The 20318-nt window shown below is 47.4% G+C and overlaps 1 protein-coding gene and 1 pseudogene across 1 annotated transcript; one reads left to right on the forward strand and one right to left on the reverse strand.

The window, feature by feature from the left end:
- Positions 1-356: 356 nt before the first annotated feature.
- LOC141568900 (transmembrane emp24 domain-containing protein 11-like) lies at positions 357-20318 on the reverse strand. The gene is made up of 5 exons (XM_074320037.1): positions 20121-20318; positions 7505-7605; positions 2226-2351; positions 1383-1529; positions 357-592 (listed from the first exon to the last, which is right to left on the reverse strand). Exons 1-5 carry the CDS (start codon positions 20242-20244, stop codon positions 443-445), a joined length of 648 nt encoding a protein of 215 aa, XP_074176138.1. The 5' UTR covers positions 20245-20318; the 3' UTR covers positions 357-442.
- Positions 3814-7279, forward strand: LOC141570218 (large ribosomal subunit protein uL11-like; annotated as a pseudogene).

Raw genomic sequence — 20318 nt, forward strand, 5'->3', positions numbered from 1 at the left:
AGATAATGGTTTTCTAACCCACTTATTCCAATTCAGGGTCACAGGTGGCCAGAGTCTGTCCCGGCAGCTCAGGGCACAAGGGGGGGTCCCGCCCCTGGACAGGAGGCCCTGCCATCACAGGGTGCACCCACGCCCACTCGCTCACACTGGGACAAGGTAGACACACCATTCACCTCACGAGCACATCTTTGGGACGCGGGAGGAAACTGGAGGACCAGAGAGGATGAGGGGAGAAGGTGCAAACCCCACACAGATAGTGGCCCTGACTGGGGATCATTTTTTTTCTCATGAAAGTTAACGAAATGACGTTGAATGAAACATGACGTTGAATGAAACAATGTTATTCAAAGACCTGCTGTAATACACATTTATGAATGCATTTTGATTTATTAACTCAAAGATTATGCAAATTAGCATGTAGTTATTTGTCTTTATTAACATTTTAAACAAGCTTCTTAGCTATAAAGAAGTCTTTAAGGTATTTCATTTGGAAAATTCCAACTGAGATAAAGATTAATGTTTGTGCAAAAGCCCACGATAAAACATTGTTGTTTGTGTCCTCACTGGTCATTCGGAAATTTTCTTCACGGTCCTATGTAGAAGAGAAATAGGCAGGTTTAGTCTCTTAACATATGAATTTGAGGGGAAGGTGCTGTATGCATTTGAGATATTTAATGTTTCCAATTAGTATCTTGTACCAAAGTGAGGTCTCTGGTTTTCTAAGCCAAGTGTGTTGTTAGCTTAAGACAAGGAGTAAGAATCAACCTTATAACACAAATATTTGTATTTTGGTGTAAAATATCAAGTGTTTGATTGCTTCTTTTATACATTTGTCACCATTAAGCAAAGTGAATGTTACCCAACAGTGGTAGATTTTCGTTGTTTTCGTTGTCTTACTTACTCTAAGCTGGGCACTGTGCCAAGCACACCTGTCTTCATCTTATTTTCCAGATAAGGAAACTGAAGTCTAGAGATGATACAGGGTTAGTGAGTGGTGGAGCGGATGTGAGCCCTCATCTGACCAGAGTCCACTGAGTGCAGTGGCCCAGAAAACACAGAACGTCACAGGAACAAAATTGAGATTTAGAAAGGGGGCATATTGAGCCTCTTTAGATCCGTGGGTTGTGTTTGAAAGCACTTATTTATTCATTCTGTAAGCCCACACCCCAAAAGTGAATGTGCCGTGGCCCCCTCTCCTAGAGGAGCTCAGGGTGCAGTGGACAGAATGAAGGACTGTTTTCCCCCACATATCGCCTGTCCACAGTTAGGCTCAGAGGGGAAGATCCAGGAACAGGAGGTTGTTTTTTTCCTTGGTTCAGGGGCTTTGGAGAATTATGTTCCCGGCAGGAAGATGTAAAAATGAGCTGACTAGGCATACTGACCCTTTGATAGTTTTGTTCTTTGACTATTTGCTCAATTTGCTCAATTAGATGTTCGAGCTTGAAGCTAACTTCATTAACTTTGTCCTTTGCTCGAGCAATGGCGGCATCAAGGTCATGTTCTCCAATCCGAACGTCTAAGTGGATCCTCTGTGTGAACAATGAAAGGAAGAAGCATGTTTTCAAACAGCCCCGCATTCTCCATACTTTTCCCCTTTCCATGTCCTCGTCCCTCTCTCCTTCCTTTTTCCCTTATCAAGAGCAGGCCCCACTTTATTCTCCATCTTTTCCCCTCACTACCGTTCTCTTCCCTATTGTTCTCAGTAGTGTTCTTTGTAATAGTAATGCTCCAAATGGTAACCCGCTGGCCTGAGGGCAGTCATACTTCTTGAGTGTGCTATCAGGCAAATTCACTTGGTGCTGAGAGATTCTGGTCTCCGGAAAGTTCTCTTTATAGACAACTAAGTTTCTGATAAGTACAAATTCTCTTCATTTGTTCTCAGCACATTTAGAAAATAGCCGATCACCATCTACCGTGAAGAGTTTTATTTATTGGAATTCCATTGTTAATTCACCCTCAGCCTTCACTTGTTTTCAAGCCTGAATAATCACAGTCCTTTTAACCTCCCCCCACAGTTCTTATTTTTCAAGCCCTTTAATCAACTTTGTGGTGCTCCCTTGAACCCCTTCCAAGCTCCCCAAACCCCATCCCTGTTACTGTACTGAGATCTGGGTGCATGACTTCAGTCAGTTTGTAGCCAGTCCAGGTGTCAGGGACCGATGTCGTCGCGCCTGAATAGTGCTGGCTCTGCCTTCATCAACAGGGCTATGCAGGTGGGTACTCACCAGCCCTCTCCCTCCAAGTGACACAAGCCTCGTCGAATTAGATTCCAGGCAAATGATGTGTTCGCCAGGTGAATGTGAGGTAAAGTAGAATGTTCCTTGCGGGCCATATAACTTTGACAATAATACCTAGGATTGAGGATTTCCATAGTTTAAGTTTATTGTTTACTCGCCATTTTTAAAAATAAATCTCCCCTATATAATCTAGTAAAAATTATGTAATTCCTGAAGAAGAAATCAAGTGGCCAATAACCATGAAAAACTTTCAGACTTGCTAGTAATAAAAATACAAACCACAGTAAGGTATCCCTTGTTCGTTACCAGGTTGGCAAAGATTCAAAAGTACCCAAGGACAGTTTTGAGCAATACTATCTCCAGGCACTGTTTTGGAAATGTAAATCGAACAGCCATTCTGGAGAGCAGCTTGGCAATATGTATTAAAAATTAAAATGTATATAACCATTGACCCAGCAGTTCTACCTATAAAAATTTATCCTACCGTGTTTCCCCGAAAATGAGACCTAGCCGGACCATCAGCTCTAATGTGTCTTTTGGAGCAAAAATTAATATAAGACCCAGTCTTATAGTATATTATATTATACCTGGTCTTATGTTATAATAAAATAAGACCGGGTCTTACATTAATTTTTGCTCCAAAGGACGCATTAGAGCTGATGGTCCAGCTAGGTCTCATTTTCGGGGAAACACGGTACCTCATTGCTATATATCATTATGGTAACCTTCAAAGTACTCCCCTTGGGAAGCTATGCACCGTCACTTGTGCCTAGTTCACCCTTGAAAGCAATTTTGGAACTCTTTTTCTGGAATGGCCATCAGCGTTGTCGTCGTATTACCCTTGATGTCCTGAATGTCATCAAAATGTCTTCCTTTCAATATTTATTTTATTTTTGGGTAAAGAAAGAAGTCATTGGGGGCCAGATCAGGTGAGTAGGGAGGGAGTTCCAATACAGTTATTTGTTTCCTGGCTAAAAACTCCCTCACAGACAGTGCCGTGTGAGCTGGTGCATTGTCATGATGCAAGAGCCATGAATTGGCGAAAAGTTCAGGTCGTCTTTTTCCTGCGGCCTTTTCAGCACTTCCAAATAGTAAACTTGGTTAAATTAATAATGAATATTCCCTCTGATATTGAAAAAAGGTTAGCAACATCATTCTATTAATAACAACTTTGTGAACTTAATTGTCAGACCTCGTAGATCCAAATGTGAAGTGCAAAACAATAAAACTCCTAGAAGACAACATAGGAGAAAATCTAGATGGCCTTGGGTTTGGTTATGACTTTATATACAACACCAAAAGCACGATCCATGAAGTAAATAATCGAGAAGCTGGACTTGATTCAAATGAAAAACTTCTGCCCTGCAAAAGACACTGTCAAGAGAATAAGATGACAAGACACAGACTGGGGAAAAATATTTGTACAAGACACAGTGATAAAGGACTGTGATCCAAAGTATACAAAGAACTCTGAAAACCACAATAAGAAAATGAACAAATCAATTAAAAAATGGGCAAGAGATCTCAATAGACACCTCATTAAAGAAGACATACAGAGGGCAAATAAGCACATGAGATGATGCTCCCCATCGTATGTCATTAGGGAATTCAGATTAAAAATGAGCTACCACTTCCTTGACTCAGAGGAGGCCGAGGTGCAACTTTCTTTAGTTATTCTGAATCCGGGTTCATCCGCCACCAGCTGCCTCCATCGTGCCCCAAAGAGATCCAAGTCGTGTACCTGAGGTACACCAGTGAGGAAGTCGGTGCCACGTCTGCCCTGGCCCCCAAGATCGGCCCCCTAGGTCTGTCTCCAAAAAAGGTTGGTGATGACATCGCTAAAGCAACCGGTGATTGGAAGGGTCTGAGGATAACAGTGAAACTGACCATTCAGGACAGACAGACCCAGATTGAGGTAGTACCTTCTACCTCTGCCCAGATCATCAAAGCCCTCAGAGAACCGCCAAGAGACAGAAAGAAGCAAAACAACAACAACAAAAACAAAACAAACAAAAAACCATTAAGCACAGTGGAAATATCACTTTTGATGAGTTTGTCAAATTGCCCGACAGAAGCAGCACTGATCTTTAGCTAGAGAACTCTCTGGAACCATTAAAGAGATCCTGTGGGCTGCCCAGTCTGTGGGCTGTAATGTTGATGGCCGCCACCCTCATGACATCATAGATGACATCAACAGTGGTGCAATGGAATGCCCAGCCAGTAAGACTACAAAGGAAAGTATTCCAATGAAAGATCATTTGGCAACCAGTGTGTGTGGGGCGGCAGAAATGAGATGCCACTTCACACGTATGAGAGCAACGAAAATTCAGAACACTGACACCACCAAGTGCTGGTGGGGACACGGACAGCAGGAGTTGTCACTCACTGCTGGTGGGGATACGGACAACAGGAGTTGTCACTCATGCTGGTGGGGATACGGACAACAGGAGTTGTCACTCATGCTGGTGGGGATACGGACAACAGGAGTTGTCACTCATGCTGGTGGGGACACGGACAACAGGAGTTGTCACTCACTGCTGGTGGGGACGCACAGCGGTGCAGAGGCTTTGGAAGGCAGTGTGGCAGTTTCATACAAAACTCAACATACTCTTAGCATATGAGCCAGCAAATATGCCATTTATTTACCCAGATAAGATGGAAAGTGATATCCACACAAAAAACCTGCTCACAGATGTTCATAGCAGTTTTATTCAGAATTGCCAAAATTTGGAAGCAACCAAAGTGTCCTTCTGTATGTGAATAGATAAATACATTGTGGTCCATCCAGACAATGGAATATTATTCAGCACTAAAAAGAAATGAGCTCTCCAGCTGTGAAAAGACATGGAGGAACTACATACTGGATGGTTCCAGCGATGTGACAGAGTGGAAAAGGCAAAACTATGGAGACTGTAAAAAGATCCATGACTGTCAGGGGTTAGGGAGGAGAGAGGGAGGAAGAGGGGGAGCACAGAGGAATTTTAGGACAGTGAAGACACTCTGTGTGACACTATAATGGAAACCCACAGAATGTACAACAGGAATGAACCCTAGTGTAAACCATGGACTCTGGGTGCTGATGACGAGTCAGTGTAGGTTCATCAACTGTGACAGAAGCACCATCTGGTGCTGATAGTGGGGGAGGCTCTGCTATTAAATCATTGAAAATCAGGTATCTATTACACATAGAAAATGCAATAAATATTCCTTTTTTAAGTCTTTCGATTTTAATTTGCAGAAAATTAGAGGATCTTGCTATGTACTTAATTCCTTTTAACAGACTGCTGATAGGGAAATTTTATTAAATAAGATTGCATTCAAGGGTCAGATTTTACAATTGAGTTATAATTTTGAATGAATAACAAAACTCTTCTCTCTGAAAAAAATATGCAGGCTCTGCTCATTACCTATTAAATTCAATTTCTGAGCCTTAGTTTCATATCAAGTTTCTGCGTAGTCTACTTCCAGTGAATATTCAAGTCAGCAAACATGTTTTGAATGCATACTAGTTTGGTGTATTGGAAAAAACATACTTGAATTTAAACCTCAGTGTTTCACCTGCTGATGAAGCAATCTTGTGTGTCATTTAACCTCTCAGAACCACAGTTTTTCGTCTACAAATTGGAATAGGAAAATTGGACATGGAATAAGGGAAAATGGAAAGCAAGATACATATGTATTGTTGATGTGGTCTGCCCTGCTCACACTGCCAGCCATGTTGTCCCCTTGGGCTGTCAGTCATGATGGGCGGCGGGGGGGGGGGGGGGAGGCAACATAGAGAAGCCCCATATCCGCAGACCCACTGGCTCAGGTACGAGCAGTCAGAGTTCTTGTGGGGGTGCTGACAGGGGCCTTAAAGAAGATCTCAGCTTGTTAGGAATGTTGCAGTTAAAACTATTTCATATTCCAAGTGGAGCGGGCCTTCCTGAAAATAAGGCCTGCGGTGAGAGGTGTGTCTCTCCTAGGCCAAGACGAGGGCTGCGTATGTATTAGGCCCATGAAAAAATTTGTTGTATGTTTGCAAAATGAATGAAAATATTTCTCCTCTCTTTTAGAAGGGGATAGGTACTATTTCAGGCAATTGTACTTTTGGAGAACAAACCTTCTTTGTCTTAAAAACAGTGAACAGGTTTTTCTGTGACAGTTTTTAGCTCAACTAAAATTTGGGTCCTGGGCTTGCTAAACTAGGGAGACATTTGAAGGGTTGCTGGGGAAGAACCAGAGACCCAGGCCTTGGGGTCCCTGGGAAGAAGCACAGGAGGTGGGGGTGTAGGGTTGCTGTGCTGACAGGTGATTGGAGTTGGGAGAAAGGTCCCAGTGGACCTGTTGTCAAGGAGGTGCCAAGTGCACCAAGAGAAGACTGACAACAGATGAGAATCAAGTGTCCAGTAGTCCATTTGCAATGGCGTCCCCAGTGACCCAGCTCCAGTCTCCATGTGAGTGGGGGTGTCAGATGTCTGCCCTGAGCTCAGGTCAATGTATCATCATCCAGTTTTCACAAGAGTAGGAATGATGCCCTGTCTACATCAAGAGCCTTCTGCCCGCCAGAATAGTAGGCTGTTCTGTTCTGCAAGGCTGTGCCCCACCACCATCCTGTCACCCCGTGAGCATGTCCCAGGATGACTATACGTCCAAAGGGAAGTGTCCCCACGCCTGTGTGAGTTCCTGGGCCCAGCAGTGGGGCATACTGAAGTGGCGTGGTCGGAATGGACGCCTGTTACACGCGCTGTACAGATGGGAAAACGGAGGATCGGAGCAGGCAAAGAACCTGCTCAGCACCCAACGTGTAGAGGGCAGCCTGTACTTGAACTTGGCTCTGCTCCCAAACCCACGTTCTTTCCACCTGCTCATGGTGCCTCCTCTCCTTTGCTGGCTCCCAGAGAGACCACATAGTCCAAAGGCTGCCTCGTACTAGAGGAAGCCCCGAATAGGACGGGAGGGGGCCTGTCTGGCCCTGGCGCTGGGAGGTGTGGGCTGTTGTCCCTACAGAGCTGAAGGGACACCTTGGCCCTGTGGGTCCCTCTGCCCAGCAAAACCAGTGAACCTGCTTGTGTTATTTGTAAACTTTCCATGTCCGGCGTCTGCTCTCAGCTAGGTGAGGCGCACGGAAGGCAGGTGCCTTCTGCGTTCCTAGGCGGTACCTTAACTCGTGATTCTGCACATTAAAGATTGTAGGCGCTGGTTACTGAGTGCTCAGCACAGACCTGAGGGTTTGTGGGGGTACACGACACATGATTCATAGCAACAAACATAAAAGAATGATTTACCTCATCGTTGTAAGTTGTAACAGTCACAAACAGCCCCAAACCAGGAGCAGATTCCAGGAAATCATGTCTGCCCACGTCCCATTGCTGTAGCTTGAAAATCCCTGTTTCAAAAATACAAAACATTTATATAAAGTAAATGTAAGGAACAGTTATATATGACTACTGACTAAGAAATTTTTCTTTTTCAATGTATCCAAATCACAAAACACAGCTGCTTTGTGCAGCTTAGTCTGGTGGTTAGGTCACGCAGCAAGTCAGAGATGGGTATGCAGGAAGACTTGGCCTCTTGCTCCTGTCTCTCTGGCCTGCAAGCTGCTTCGCCACGCTGAGCCTCAGCTCCTTATTCAGAAAAGTGGGAATAGGACATATCCCTCCAAAGCCTGAGAGCTTTGAGGACTGTGGAAGAAGATAAAACAAGCCCATGAGGGCTTTGCACCCAGAACGTAACTTCACGTTGGCCAGCGCTGAGCCCTTCTCCGACACCTCTTCAGTGCTTCTGCCTTCATTTTCTGCCTCCTGGGACTTATTCTGAACGCTTTGGCATAAGTCCTTCCTAAAGCTCAGCTGTGTCGTGTTGAATCCTTCCTTGTGTTGTCTCCACAGGCTCCTGCTACTGTTTGGATGGCCGGAAGGGCCCCCACTAGCTCTCGTCAGGACATAATACCCATCCTATGGCTCCGCTTCCTCCTTGTGCCCTTCAAGGTATGATGTGGATGAAAAAATAGCTAACGTTTATTGAAAACTACTGGGAAAAGCTAACAGTACCTTCAGTGTGCCAGGTCCTGTGTACAGCACGTAACAGGCATCACCTCATTTACTTTCAAAGTGTGCTCGGAGGGGAGGATTTTTATTCACTCATTCACCCAGTCGTTTGTCACTGAGCACCTCCATGGCAGAAGCACTGTTCTGCGAGCTGAGGACAGAAGTGGACAAAACAGACTACGTCTTTGTCCCCATGGAGCTTTCCTACAGGCAGAAACAGACAACAAGCAAACCAATGTATAATGTCGAAGGTGTTAATGCTGGAAGAAGCAGGTGACAGGGATAGGATAGTGCAAAGGGACTCGAGGGTGATGGGGTGGGGGAGTCAGGGAGCTTTGCTGACATTTGAACAAAGACCTGAAGGAACAGAGGAGTGAAATATGTACAATGTTATAATACTTACATACGATAACTGTAATACATATAAATTATAGCCACATATCACATTCAGTGCTAATTGTGTGCCAAGCACCAGTCTGAGGAATTTACATATGTAATCTGAATTTTAATGACAACATTATGTAGGTAGATACTATTTTTATGATGATTTTTTTATTAGTTTATGACGAGTTTATATATGATGAAACCAAAGCATAGAAAAGCTCATTTGCCCAAGGTCACATACCTAGCAAGTGACAGAGTCAAGATTCAAACCTGGGCACTGTACCTTTTCCTTCAGCACCATGTGATGCTGTCTGTGTCTTGGGAAGGGCCATTCTGTGCGGGAACATGTGCAGAGGTCCTGGGGCAGGACCGTGCTTGGTGTTCAAGGAACAGCAGAGTGGCTGGCGTGAGGTTAGGGGGGAAAGCGCAGTAGGCGATGAGGCTGAAGGCCTCACAGAGGCCAGACCAGGGAGGGCCTACCCGTCCGCTGTAAGGATTTGGAAAACAGTTGGTTGGAGGAGTGAAATGATGTGGTTTTCATTTTGCAATTTGTATTGTGTGGAGAAAAGAATAAAGAAGGATCAAGAGTGGAAGCAGGATGCTGTCATCATGATCAAGGCGCTTGGACCAAGTGCCAGTGTGGAGGCTGTAAACAGTGTTGGATTCTGCTTTACAAGTTGGGAACTGAGTCGAGAGAGGTAAAGCCACAGCCTAAAGTCACCTGGGAATAAGTTGGCACCGAGGTCATCTGCTTCCGAAGCCCAGGAGTACAGCCAGTGCATACTGCCCCCCTGGGAGGCAGGAGGAGAGCCATCCCCGACAGGGACCTGAGACGGGAGCTTCATCCAGCCCCTGGCATGTGAGGGACTCTGGGGACATTGAGAAAGAGCACTTTCTGGAACGGACGTCCACGGCAAAGTGTCAAGCTCTGCCTGCACTCTGGGGTGACTGCAGCCTTAGCCATCTTGTGAATGGACCTGGTCTCTTCCTTCCAGAAATTTGTGAACTATATATAATGTATATTCTATGCTTTTTAGACTGGTCCATCTGAAGAAGGGCTTAAAAAAAAAGTGTCATTGATGAAAAAATGGAGCAAGTCCACTCCACCCTATTCCTCCTGCTAATTACAACTTAAAACGCTGGGCAACTGTCAGAAGACTTTGAAAGGTGAAGAAAGAAGATGACTGGCTAAGGACCTCATGCATGACTCAGCAGAGAGGTCCCTGTTTGTCTCCCGCACCCCTGTATGTCCTCGCCTGGGAGCTAGAGAAATCGCAACCACAGGTGAAATTGAGAGAGACGGAGACAAAGAAAAGAGCGAGAAAATCTGCTCAAGTAAAACCTTTCTCTAGCCAGAGGATCTGGAGCAGGGCAGTCCTGCAGGATGGAGTTCCTTGAGTATACCTGCCCTGCTCCAGATGAAAGCAACTGCACCCCTCTCCACCGGGCGCTTCCAAGGTGGGGGCAGGTGGATCCCTGTGGAGATGCGCACCCCTCTCTAAGAAGGGCAGGAAAGAGGCTGCACCCCTCTTCTGCACTAGATTCTCCCATCATAAAAGGGAGGATCGCAGAGAGATGGGGGCTGGAAAAAGGGGTCTTGGAGACCATGTCTGACGTCCTGGACACACTTCTGAGCAGCCTGGGTATGGAGCCAACCAGAATCAATGGCGAAAGCTTTGAGAATCCACCTGTGGTGTGGAATGTGGCCCAGGTTTTAGATTGGCCTCTGCACACAAGCAGGGTAGACCAGAACAGTAGTGCAAAGTCTCAGAAAGCTGAATTAACTTAAGGGTGTGTTCTGAATCTAATGTGTTGGCTGCCTGCTGAAATAAGATCTTTAAATACTCAAAATGTCCAGGATGTGTTACAGATTTACTCACCATACCAAGAACCAGGAAAATCTCAACTTGAATGAGAAAAGACAGTTAACAGACCAACACCAAAATGAATAGACACTGGAGTTATCTGACAAGAATTTTAGGGGCGGCCGGTTAGTTCAGGTGGTTAGAGCATGGTGCTAATACACCAAAGTTGCCGATTCCATCCCTGCATGGACCACTGTGAGCTGCGTCCTCCTTAACAAAAACAAACAAACAAACAAACAAATTTAAAGCAACCATCATAAAAGGGCATCAACAAGAAGTTGAAACCCCCTTAAAATAATGGCAAAATAGGAGGTCTCAGCAACTGTGGGACAATAGTCGAAGGTGTACAGTTTGTGAATCCCGGAGGGGAGGAAGAGATAGTCGTGTCTCTGACATGTTGAGGGTGCAGCTCCAGACCACCACAATAAAGCACACATCAAAATAAAGCGAGTCACACGAATTTTTTTGGTTTCCCAGTGCATGTTAAAGTTATGTGTGCACAAATACTGTAGTCTGTTAGGTGTGCATTAGCATTATGTCTAAAAAACACTGTACATTGCTTAATTAAAAATACTTTATTGCTAAAAAATGCTAACCATTGTCTGAGCCTTCAGCAAGTTGCAATCTTTTTGCTGGTAAAGGGTCTTACCTTCGATTTATAAAAAATGTAACATCGGTGAACTGCAGTAAAGCAAAGCTCAATAAAACGAGGTCTGCCTGTATAGGGCTGAATAAACATTAGAAGCAATGACAGCTGAAAACCTCCCAAATTTGTTGAAAGAGAAAAACCTACAGATTCAAGAAGCTGAGTGAACTCCAAACAGGATAAACTTCCCCAAATCCATCATGATCAAATCTCTCAAAACTAAAGACAAAAAAATACATATATGTGGAAAATAGAGCAAAACAATGCATTACTGATAGGGGAAGCAATTTGAATGACAGCAGGGTTCTCACCAGAAACTTGGAGGCCAGGAGGAAGTGACACATTTTTAAAGTGTTGAAAGAAAAGAATTGGTAAACGAATTCCTTAAGAATAAAGGCAAAATATTCTTAGATCAAGGGAACTAAGAATTTTCTACCAGAATGCCTGCTTTAAAATAATGGCTGAAAGAAGCTCTTCAAACAGAGAGAGAAAGTGGTAACAAGGAAACTTTGAATTTCAGTAATGAAGAGAAAACAACGGACAGGGTAAATATCTGGGAAACTGCAGTAGAGTATTCTGGGTTTTTAAAAAAGTTGTTTGATTGTTTTTAAATGTTGGACAGTTGAAGCCAAAAAAAATACAATGTTCTTAAAGTATGTACATGTAATGTTTAAGACAACTATATTATAAAGGGTAGGTGGCAAAGGAATTTACATGGTGGTAAGGTGTCTACATTCCTCTCGAAATGGTAAAATATTGATCTCCCTAGACTGTGGTAAATCAGGTATGTGTATTGTAATCCCACGGGCAGTGACCAATAATAACAACTATACAAAGAGATACAGAGAAAAACACTACAGATAACACAAAATGGAATGTTACAAAATGTTCAAGTGACCCACAGGAACATAGGAAAATGGGAATAAAAACCAGAGGGAGCAAAAAGAAAAGAGCTAGTAAAATACTAGACCTAAATCCTGACATGTCAATAATTACATGTAAATGGTCTAAACAGAGATTAGGCAAAGATGATCAGAATGGATTTTTTTTAAATGACCCAGATATTACTCATATGAAGTTCACAAGAAAATCACTTTGGATGTAATGCTATAGGTAGCTTAAAAGTAAAAGGATAAAAAACGCACCATTCTGACATGAATCCAAAGAAAGCTTGAGTGGCTTTACAGATGCCAGGTAAAGTAGACTTCAGAGCAGAGAGAACTACAAGGACAGAGGGTCCTTACCTAGTGATAAAGGGGTCAAATCGCCATCCCAAGTGCATCAAACAACAGATTCAAAACATGAAGTGAAACAACTAAAAGGAGAGCTAGACAAACCCACTACAACTGTAATTGGAACATCAGCCCTCCCCAGGAATCGCTAGAACCATTAGACAAAGAACGAGGAGAGAAGAGGGAGCAGCCCATCGACTGCCCTCAGGGCTGGCGTGACAACAGCAGAACACGGGGAACACTTTCTCGCCAACTCTCCCTGATCAGACACCTTTGCAGAAGCTGCTGAATGTTTTAGAGAAAAGCACACAGCCATGAGGATCAGCCGCTTCCCAAATATGTGACCACCTGGAAGTTTCTGTTGTGTGTTTCCCTGTCCTCCAAATAGAAGCCCCGTGCTGTGCCCCCTCCCGCCTCCCACCGCCACCTCTCAGATGGTTACCTTGCCTCCTAGGAGGACAGTGCATCTTCCCACCCCCCTGCCACTCACTCCCCTTCTGCCTGCCTCTAGTTGGGGAGATTGGGTGTCCCTGTTCTGCCAGGGGCCACCCTCCCATTTCTCTGGGACTGGGCTCTTGTCACTCTGCCGCACTTGCCCACACTGGGCTCTTGTCAGCGAGCCAGCTGTTCTGGGGTTGATACCCTGTCTGCACTCTGTAAGGTGCTGGAGTTCAGGAGACATGCTGTGTCCTCTTTCGCGGGTCACTGGGGCCTGGCTGTAAGCCCAGGGCGGTGTTTGGCTCCACGGTAGAAGCTCGTGACGGATGTGTGGGGTGAGTGGAAGTACCCCCAGTACGTGTTCAGTAAAGGGTTTTGAATGAATGATGCCAGAGGGCCCTAAAGCGCTATGATCTCAAGCCCTGAGCACTCCGCCAGGCCCTAGGTGGGAGGGGAGCATGGAGGGAGGTGTCATGCCGCGCGGCTACCACCAGGTGGCAGAAGAGAAGCACTGCTCAGCAGCACCGCCTGGGAGAGCGTGTGCTGGGTGAGGACGGAACGAACAGTCCAGGGGACACAGCGGGGACAGGCTGCCTGTCAGGCTGCTTACTGCGTGGCGAGAGAGTGACAGGGTTTTCTGGCTAGGAAGAGGGTCACTTGGGCAAGACGCTGAACTGCCGTGTGCCTATTTCCCCATTGGTAAGAGCAGGAGAGTAAAAGTACAAGGAGTAAGTGCGTTGTGTTTGTGGACGGCTTCACACAGAACTAGCAGGTTGTAAGCACAGTGTAGGCCCCTGAGGAATGATTCCTGATACTATTATGGGCTTTCAATGTGCAGTGTTTTCTACCAGTTCCCACCGAGCCCCACAACTCAGAGGAGTTGGTAGAATAATACCCACTTTCACAGATGGGGGCTAAGTGAGTTGTCTGGACCCCCCAGACAGTAAAGGCTGAGCGGGATGAAAACTTAGCTCGCTTCTCAAATCGAGGGCCATGCTCCTCACCACAACCCCTTGGCTCACCCCACAGCCGGGGACCCTGCATGCACTTCAAACCAGTGTGCTTCTGACACAGATTGCGGCCAGCCTCGCCTCCCAGGCGCCCCTCGTCTGTGTCTCCCAGGGGACACTGGCTGAGAGCCGGGCGCCTGCAGGCCAGCTGCCTCACTCACACCATGCCCTGTGGCCCTGATGTGGGTCTCTTCCACTCCTGACTGCCTCCAGGTCGCCGAGGCCGGGACCATGGGCCATTTCAGTTGGCATTAAAACAATAAAATGCATTCATTGTGGAAATTTTAGGAAGTAATCCCTCTGGAAGTTTTCTGTATTGGGTGCTATCCTTCTAGCCTTTTCCCATACGTACATATTACGTGTTTCATAAAAAATGAGCGCGTACTGTACCTGCTGTCTGTAACTTGCTTTTCCCACCCGGTGTTTCGTGACCATCTCACGTCCTTATGCATTTCTTCTGTAACCTCAGTTGAGGTCTATTCAGAGACCTGGAGAAAGGTCCCGTGTCGGGTGTCCAGTGCTGAGCGCAGAGCTCTGCGGACATGGATTGGGTGCCTGGTGTTTGAGGAACGAGGGAAGGAGTGACGGCGGGGGCCTGCAGTGTGGTGGCTCAAAGACCAGCTGTCTGGTTGACCCCGGTGGGACCTGGGCACAGAAAGCAGTTGCTTTCGAGTAGCTAGAATGCTCCAGGTTCCCTCAGGACCCTTGGCTTCCCTACAGCTTGGGAACCTTCTTGAGAGTCCACGCATGGCGAGGGCAGAGAGGTGATGTGTGGCTGACAGGCGGCGCAGCACGCAGCATGCCCCACACGCACCGTCACTGTTTAGCTCAACCAGTTGTCACAGACGGGCCAAAGCACAGTCGGCATCCTGATGTGCCCGTGCCACTCACCACCCGCCCAGAGGTGCCCACCCCTCCAACTTCTGGAGACATCGCTCTGTCTCTGAGCTTCAGGTGAAGGTGTGCCCTTGTGCCGGCTTCTGATCGCTGTGTTCCGGAGGTCTGTCTGTGCTGTGTCGTGAGGGTGTAGCTCAGCCATTGTTGTTGCCGCTCACTGTCTCACTCTGTGGAGGTGACTTATTTTACATGGTCTACTGATGGGCACCGGAAAGGGTCCAGTTTCCAGCCACGGACACCGTGTTTCCCCGAAAATAAGACCTAGCTGAACCATCAGCTCGAATGCGTCTTTTGGAGCAAAAATTAATATAAGACCCGGTCTTATTTTACTATAAGACCCACTATAATGTAATGGAATGTAATATAATATAATGTAATATGATATAAAACCGGGTGTTATATTAATTTTTGCTCCAAAAGACACATTCGAGCTGATGGTCTGGTGAGGTCTTATTTTTCGGGAAACACAGTAGCAGCACCGCCATGAAGACGCTCCTCATGCACGTGGACCCAGGTCTGTGTTCCTGTCGGGATTTGCCGTCTACCTGGGTCGCGGGGTGCCTGTGCTCCACTCCAGCAGCTGCCACACAGTGGCGAAGCCGGCCACGCAGGCGAGGGCTGCACGTGCTCGCACGCCTGCTGTTCGGTGTTTCATTCTGCATTTGCTGGGTGTGTGCACCGCGGGGCTTTGCTTTGTGCCCGGATGCCCAGTGCCCTTGCACCCATTTCTTCCTGGCTCCTCAGGCCTCCTCTGCTGAGGCCTCTGCTGATCTCTGCCCATTTTCCTGTCATGGGACAGCCCTCTGTGCTGGTGTCCGTTCACATTCATTCTTGGGGACTTGCATTCTCATGAGGATGAGTGACTGGACGTACAGACGCATGTCCCAAAGCGCTGGCCTTGGAAACCGCAGGTGTCTGCCAGCGAGGCCTCAAGAGACGTGAGTGGCCCTCCACATGTGGGAGCACTTTCCGTGGCCAGGGAGGAATAGCTGCCTTGACGCAGTCACACAGCCGTGGGGGACATTGTGGAGGCCACACATGGCTGGCTTTGCTGTGACCTGTGACCTACTGGCCTGAAGCCAGCCATTAGTAAGGGGACAAATGCCCAGCTCCTTTGCCTGGAGGTAGGACAAACCCTGAGGGCATCTCATCCGACTATTTTGTTAAATGTCTTTAAATATATGTAACAAAATTGAACATTTGAACCATTTTAAGTGTGCAGTTCAGGCACATTAAGTGCATTCGTTCACGTAGCTATGCCATCACCACCGTCACCCCAAACTAATTCTGCCCCACTGACATGGCACCGCCCTAGCCCCTGCCCCAGTCCCGGCCCCAGCCCCTGACCGGCTCCGTTCTACCGTTTGCTTTTGGAAGGTGCCTCTTCTGGGGACCTCAGGTAGGTGGAGCCATGCCACATCTGTCCTTTGGTGACTGGCTGCTGTCCCTGAGCATGGTGTCTCCCAGCTTTATCCATGTGGCAGCGTGTGGCGGGATCTCCTTCCATTGTGGGGCTGCCTAATCCCCCACTGTATGTGGAGAGCACTGTGTCCACCCTCCGTCCCTCTGTCGACGGGCACTGGGCTGCCGCCGCGTCTGGGATGTTGTGAACCATGCTGCCGTGGACCTGGGTGCAGACGTCAGGTCCTCGCTCTCACTTCCGGCCTCCACTCGGAAGTTGAGGTGCTGGTCGTGTGTCTGCAGTGTTTCCACGTGTTCCCACGTGTTCCTGAGCCTGGCTTCACTGCAGTCCTGCCTCTCGTGGCTGCTTCGCCCGCCCCTGGGAGCCCCTTGAGGCATCACTGGCACTTGACTCCTCGGGTCAGGGCCGCTCCAGGGGGCACCAGACCCCCAATGACACAAATGGGAGCTGCTCCTAGCAGGACACTCACTTACCTTCTCCTATTTCCTAGTCTTAATAAGTTTTGTACTCTGAAGAAAAACAACGCTGGTACTTGGCAGAGTGCAAGGGTCATAGCTGGGGACCTTGGAAAGGAGGCGACCAGGAGTAAACTCCCACTGGTTCTGAATTCTAATGGCTCTTTTTAACAAGGAATCTCCCCCTTATGGTCCTGTGCTCCGTGGCACCTCCCCATTTCTCTTGGTGCTCACCTCTTACAAGGGACTAACAGCCTTGTTTTTAAAATGTCTCCAAGGACAGCGGGTGGTTTTAACACTCACCAGGCCACTAGAATCCCTGCCCCGCCCCCATTGGGGAGCCAGCACTTCTCTGCTTCTCGGGCAATTTCCTGCCTGTGGGGGTGGGGTTGAGCCAGAGTCCTGGCTACACCTGCTTCTCTGGTGGTTTAGGGCAGACTCTGGGAGGCCAAGGTCCAAGGTGGGAAGTTACCTTTCAGAACACCTGTGGTTGGTGACAGCTGTGCCAAGTGGGGGTGGGGGCAGGTGTAGCTCCAGTCTACAGATAAGGGAACAGCTCAGAGTCACCAGTTACTGGGCACCAAAGCCAACTGGCACTTGAGTCCTTGTGTCAGGGCCGCTCCAGGGGGCACCAGCCTCCCACACCCCGGGTGGCTGTGGCCTTCCCCAAGCACCCCGTCAGCTCCAAAGCGGTCTCTGTCCTGTGGTGCTCTGAGCCACCTCCTTGGGAGGGAAGGAAGAAGGCCGAGCCCTTGAATTCCTTGCAGTCTGTTTTTAGTCCCTGTAAGCAAAATCACACTTTTAGGTAGGTTTTGATGACTGGAACTGATATCTCTGGAACTTTCTAGATGGGTGTGTTTTATTGGACCCCTGGGGCCTCAGAGCTGTGAAGAGATGAGACAGCTGGTCTGTGCTCTTACAGGACTAGGGATCTCAGACATGGTCTCAGGTCCCCATAGATACCCAGGAAAACTTAAAATTTGTTTTTCCTTTTAGTGGTGATCAAAAAATTATGTACAAATGTGTTTTGGAACAGCACTTCTTAACCAAATAGTGTCTGACACGTGTGTTCACAACCAAGGTCAGGGACTTCATCGGCAGCACAGGCTTTGCAACGGTTCGGTGACACAGGTGGAAATACAGAGTCACCTCCTGGTGCGGGCGTGCAGAGCTCTGGGCCAAAGTCTGGCTTTAGGCCCCGGGCTTGCAGCACACAATGAGCACGAGAGCGCACCGCAGACGTGAGAGGAAGCCCTGTATAAAAGGGGTGTTTACGAGTTGCGTTTTGGGGCGTGCTATTACATTACTTGGCACATCACAGTAATGGGCTGATGAGTAGAGACACAATTACAGTTGAAGGAAAATCATGGCAAGAGTGGAGATTTAATTGATGCTCAAATTCCTTTTTAAAAAGTTTATAAGAGTTGAGGAGGAAACACATCCAAACTAAACCAACATTGGTGATTTGTGTCTCTTTAGTGATAATTATTTTCTGAAAGTCTATACCAACTTTCCCTTTGTTCATATTTACATGGTATATCTTCCCATTCTTTCACTTTCAACCTTCCTTTAGATTAAAGTATTTCATTTGGAAACAACCTCTAGTTGCTTTGTTTTCTAAATCCAGTCAGTCTTTGTCTTTTCATTGGAGTTTTGTGCATTTACACTTAATGTAATATAAAATGTAGTTGGATTTAAGCCTACCATCTTGCTATTTGTTTTCCATTTGTCCTATTGGTTCCTTGTTCCTTTATCCCTTCTCTCTTGCCTTTTCCCATTTTTTCTCTGTAGCATATCATACATTCTGGGACTGTAGACCACATTCTCCTTTAAAGAAAAGTTAAAACTTGTGACCTGACATGTTTCCATATTTTCCCGGTAGTTGCAGTAGACTTTGGAAGCTGCTCCGACCCTAAGGAATGGTATGGGGGTGAGGGCTGTGGACACCACAGAGTGGGGACATCAGGGATGGAGGCTTGAGAAGGCAGGGATGAGGGGTCGTTGGGGAAGGGAAGGGCCCGAACAGGACAGGGAATGGGTGGGCTGCAGTGTCCATGGGGGTGAGGACTGAATGTCTCCTCACAGAGGGGGTGGGGGGCTGCCCAGACTCAGACCCGCCCTGCACGCCTCTGCGGGTCACCAGGTGGCCACACTAGCCTCCTACCTCAGACCCTGCAGGGGGTCATTCTCCACGAGTCTCTCCAGCGGGCCGCAGGCAGCAGGTAGGGTGCTCGTGTCCCTTTCTCCTCCTGCAGCCCGTCAAGTGCAGGATGAAAAAGCCGTAGCTTACGAGGACATCGGCCACGTGCCACAGAGCTGCTCACCCAGGACTCGGAGCGTCCCTGGGATGAGGGGGTTAGGGTCCGGCGACACAAGCAAACACTTAGAGTATGTTCTGTGTGTCTGGCTGGGTCCTAGGAGCTTGACAAATATGAACTCAGTCATCACAACCAAAAGAAATAGGTGTCACTATTATTTTTATCCTGCTTTACAAACGATGCAGAGAGTTTCAGGCGCTTGCTCAAGGGCACAGAGTTATTAGGTGGCAGAGCTGGGACCTAGATATGGGCCATCTGTTCACATGCCACAGTCCCAAACAAAGCTTCTTTCCACAGCGACCATGACAGAAGTGAGGGCTCTGCACCAACCAGCTTTGCTCTGTGTGTCTCCGCCATCCTATGCATCCCAAACCCCTCACGTTGCCTCCATGCTGGCTGCATGGTTTGACTTTCTGCAGAATGGGCATCAGTCTTTACAACAGAACACTCCAGCATGACAGCCAAGATCAACAGAGGAGACTCAACACGATTCAACGGGAACTTGAACTGGACATGGGAATACATGCTCGGCACTGATAAAGAGAACCCTTAGATTTACGTCCTGCTCCTCTTTGTTCTTTTTTGCATTAGAAGCAGGGAATTTCATGCGGGCTCTGACTTGACTGTTAAACATCACACTGGGTTTTTTGTACAGTTCCGAGACCCTGGCGCTTGCTTCTTCCTCTGCTGGCCGGGGAAGCTCACTGTGGGGCGTACGTGGTAGCAGAATCCTCGCGATGGCAGGTTCCACGGGCAGCAGTCTCGGGTCGGCTCATGCGTGCCCTCAGCAGCCTCCCTGTGGGACGCGGGTGTTCCGAGGACATGTCAGCGTGTGCTGCTTTGTCCATCTTACTGGGCCCACCGCGAGCCCTGACGTAGCCTCTGAGAATTCAGCCACAGCTGGCGTGGTTAACAACACCTGATCCTTTTATTGAAGGAAACCTGACAACTGGAAAAGCAAATCAAGCTTGGAGTCTGTGGTGTTGCCTCTGAGTTTCCTGTTTATGAATTATGCAATTCACTTGAAAGGCTCTTTTCATGTTGGTCTGCATGACTTGATAAACTGTCTCCAGAGAAACCCATACAGCATAATACTCATGCCAAACCATACACACACACCAAGAGCTGAGCATAACCCACAAAGGACAGCTTGAGTTCAGCATTCCACAGAGTACATTTTACCTACCTGTTATCAGTGTGTCACTCGGAATGTCTTCTATGATGCACTTCTCCTCTTGTTCCCCCATGTGGAAATAAAAAGCAGTTGAAAATGAAACACAGACACTCAAAAGAAGTGTTAACGTTTGCATTTCTGTTGCTTTAGCCACTCGGGGTAGTGCTTTCTTTGAAATGGCCAATTGCAAGTGGTACTGCTGATGGAGTG

This window comes from Rhinolophus sinicus, linkage group LG02 (genome assembly GCF_036562045.2).
Source record: "Rhinolophus sinicus isolate RSC01 linkage group LG02, ASM3656204v1, whole genome shotgun sequence".
Taxonomy (NCBI): Eukaryota; Metazoa; Chordata; class Mammalia; order Chiroptera; family Rhinolophidae; genus Rhinolophus; species Rhinolophus sinicus.

Coding starts and splice junctions, on each gene's coding strand:
- LOC141568900 (XM_074320037.1), bottom strand. CDS start 20,244: ATGCAAACGTTAACACTTCTTTTGAGTGTCTGTGTTTCATTTTCAACT. Junction 7,606..20,120: donor GAGTGACACACTGATAACAG/GTAGGTAAAATG, acceptor TTTTTGAAACAG/GGATTTTCAAGCTACAGCAA. Junction 1,530..2,225: donor CACTTGGAGGGAGAGGGCTG/GTGAGTACCCAC, acceptor TTGTTCACACAG/AGGATCCACTTAGACGTTCG.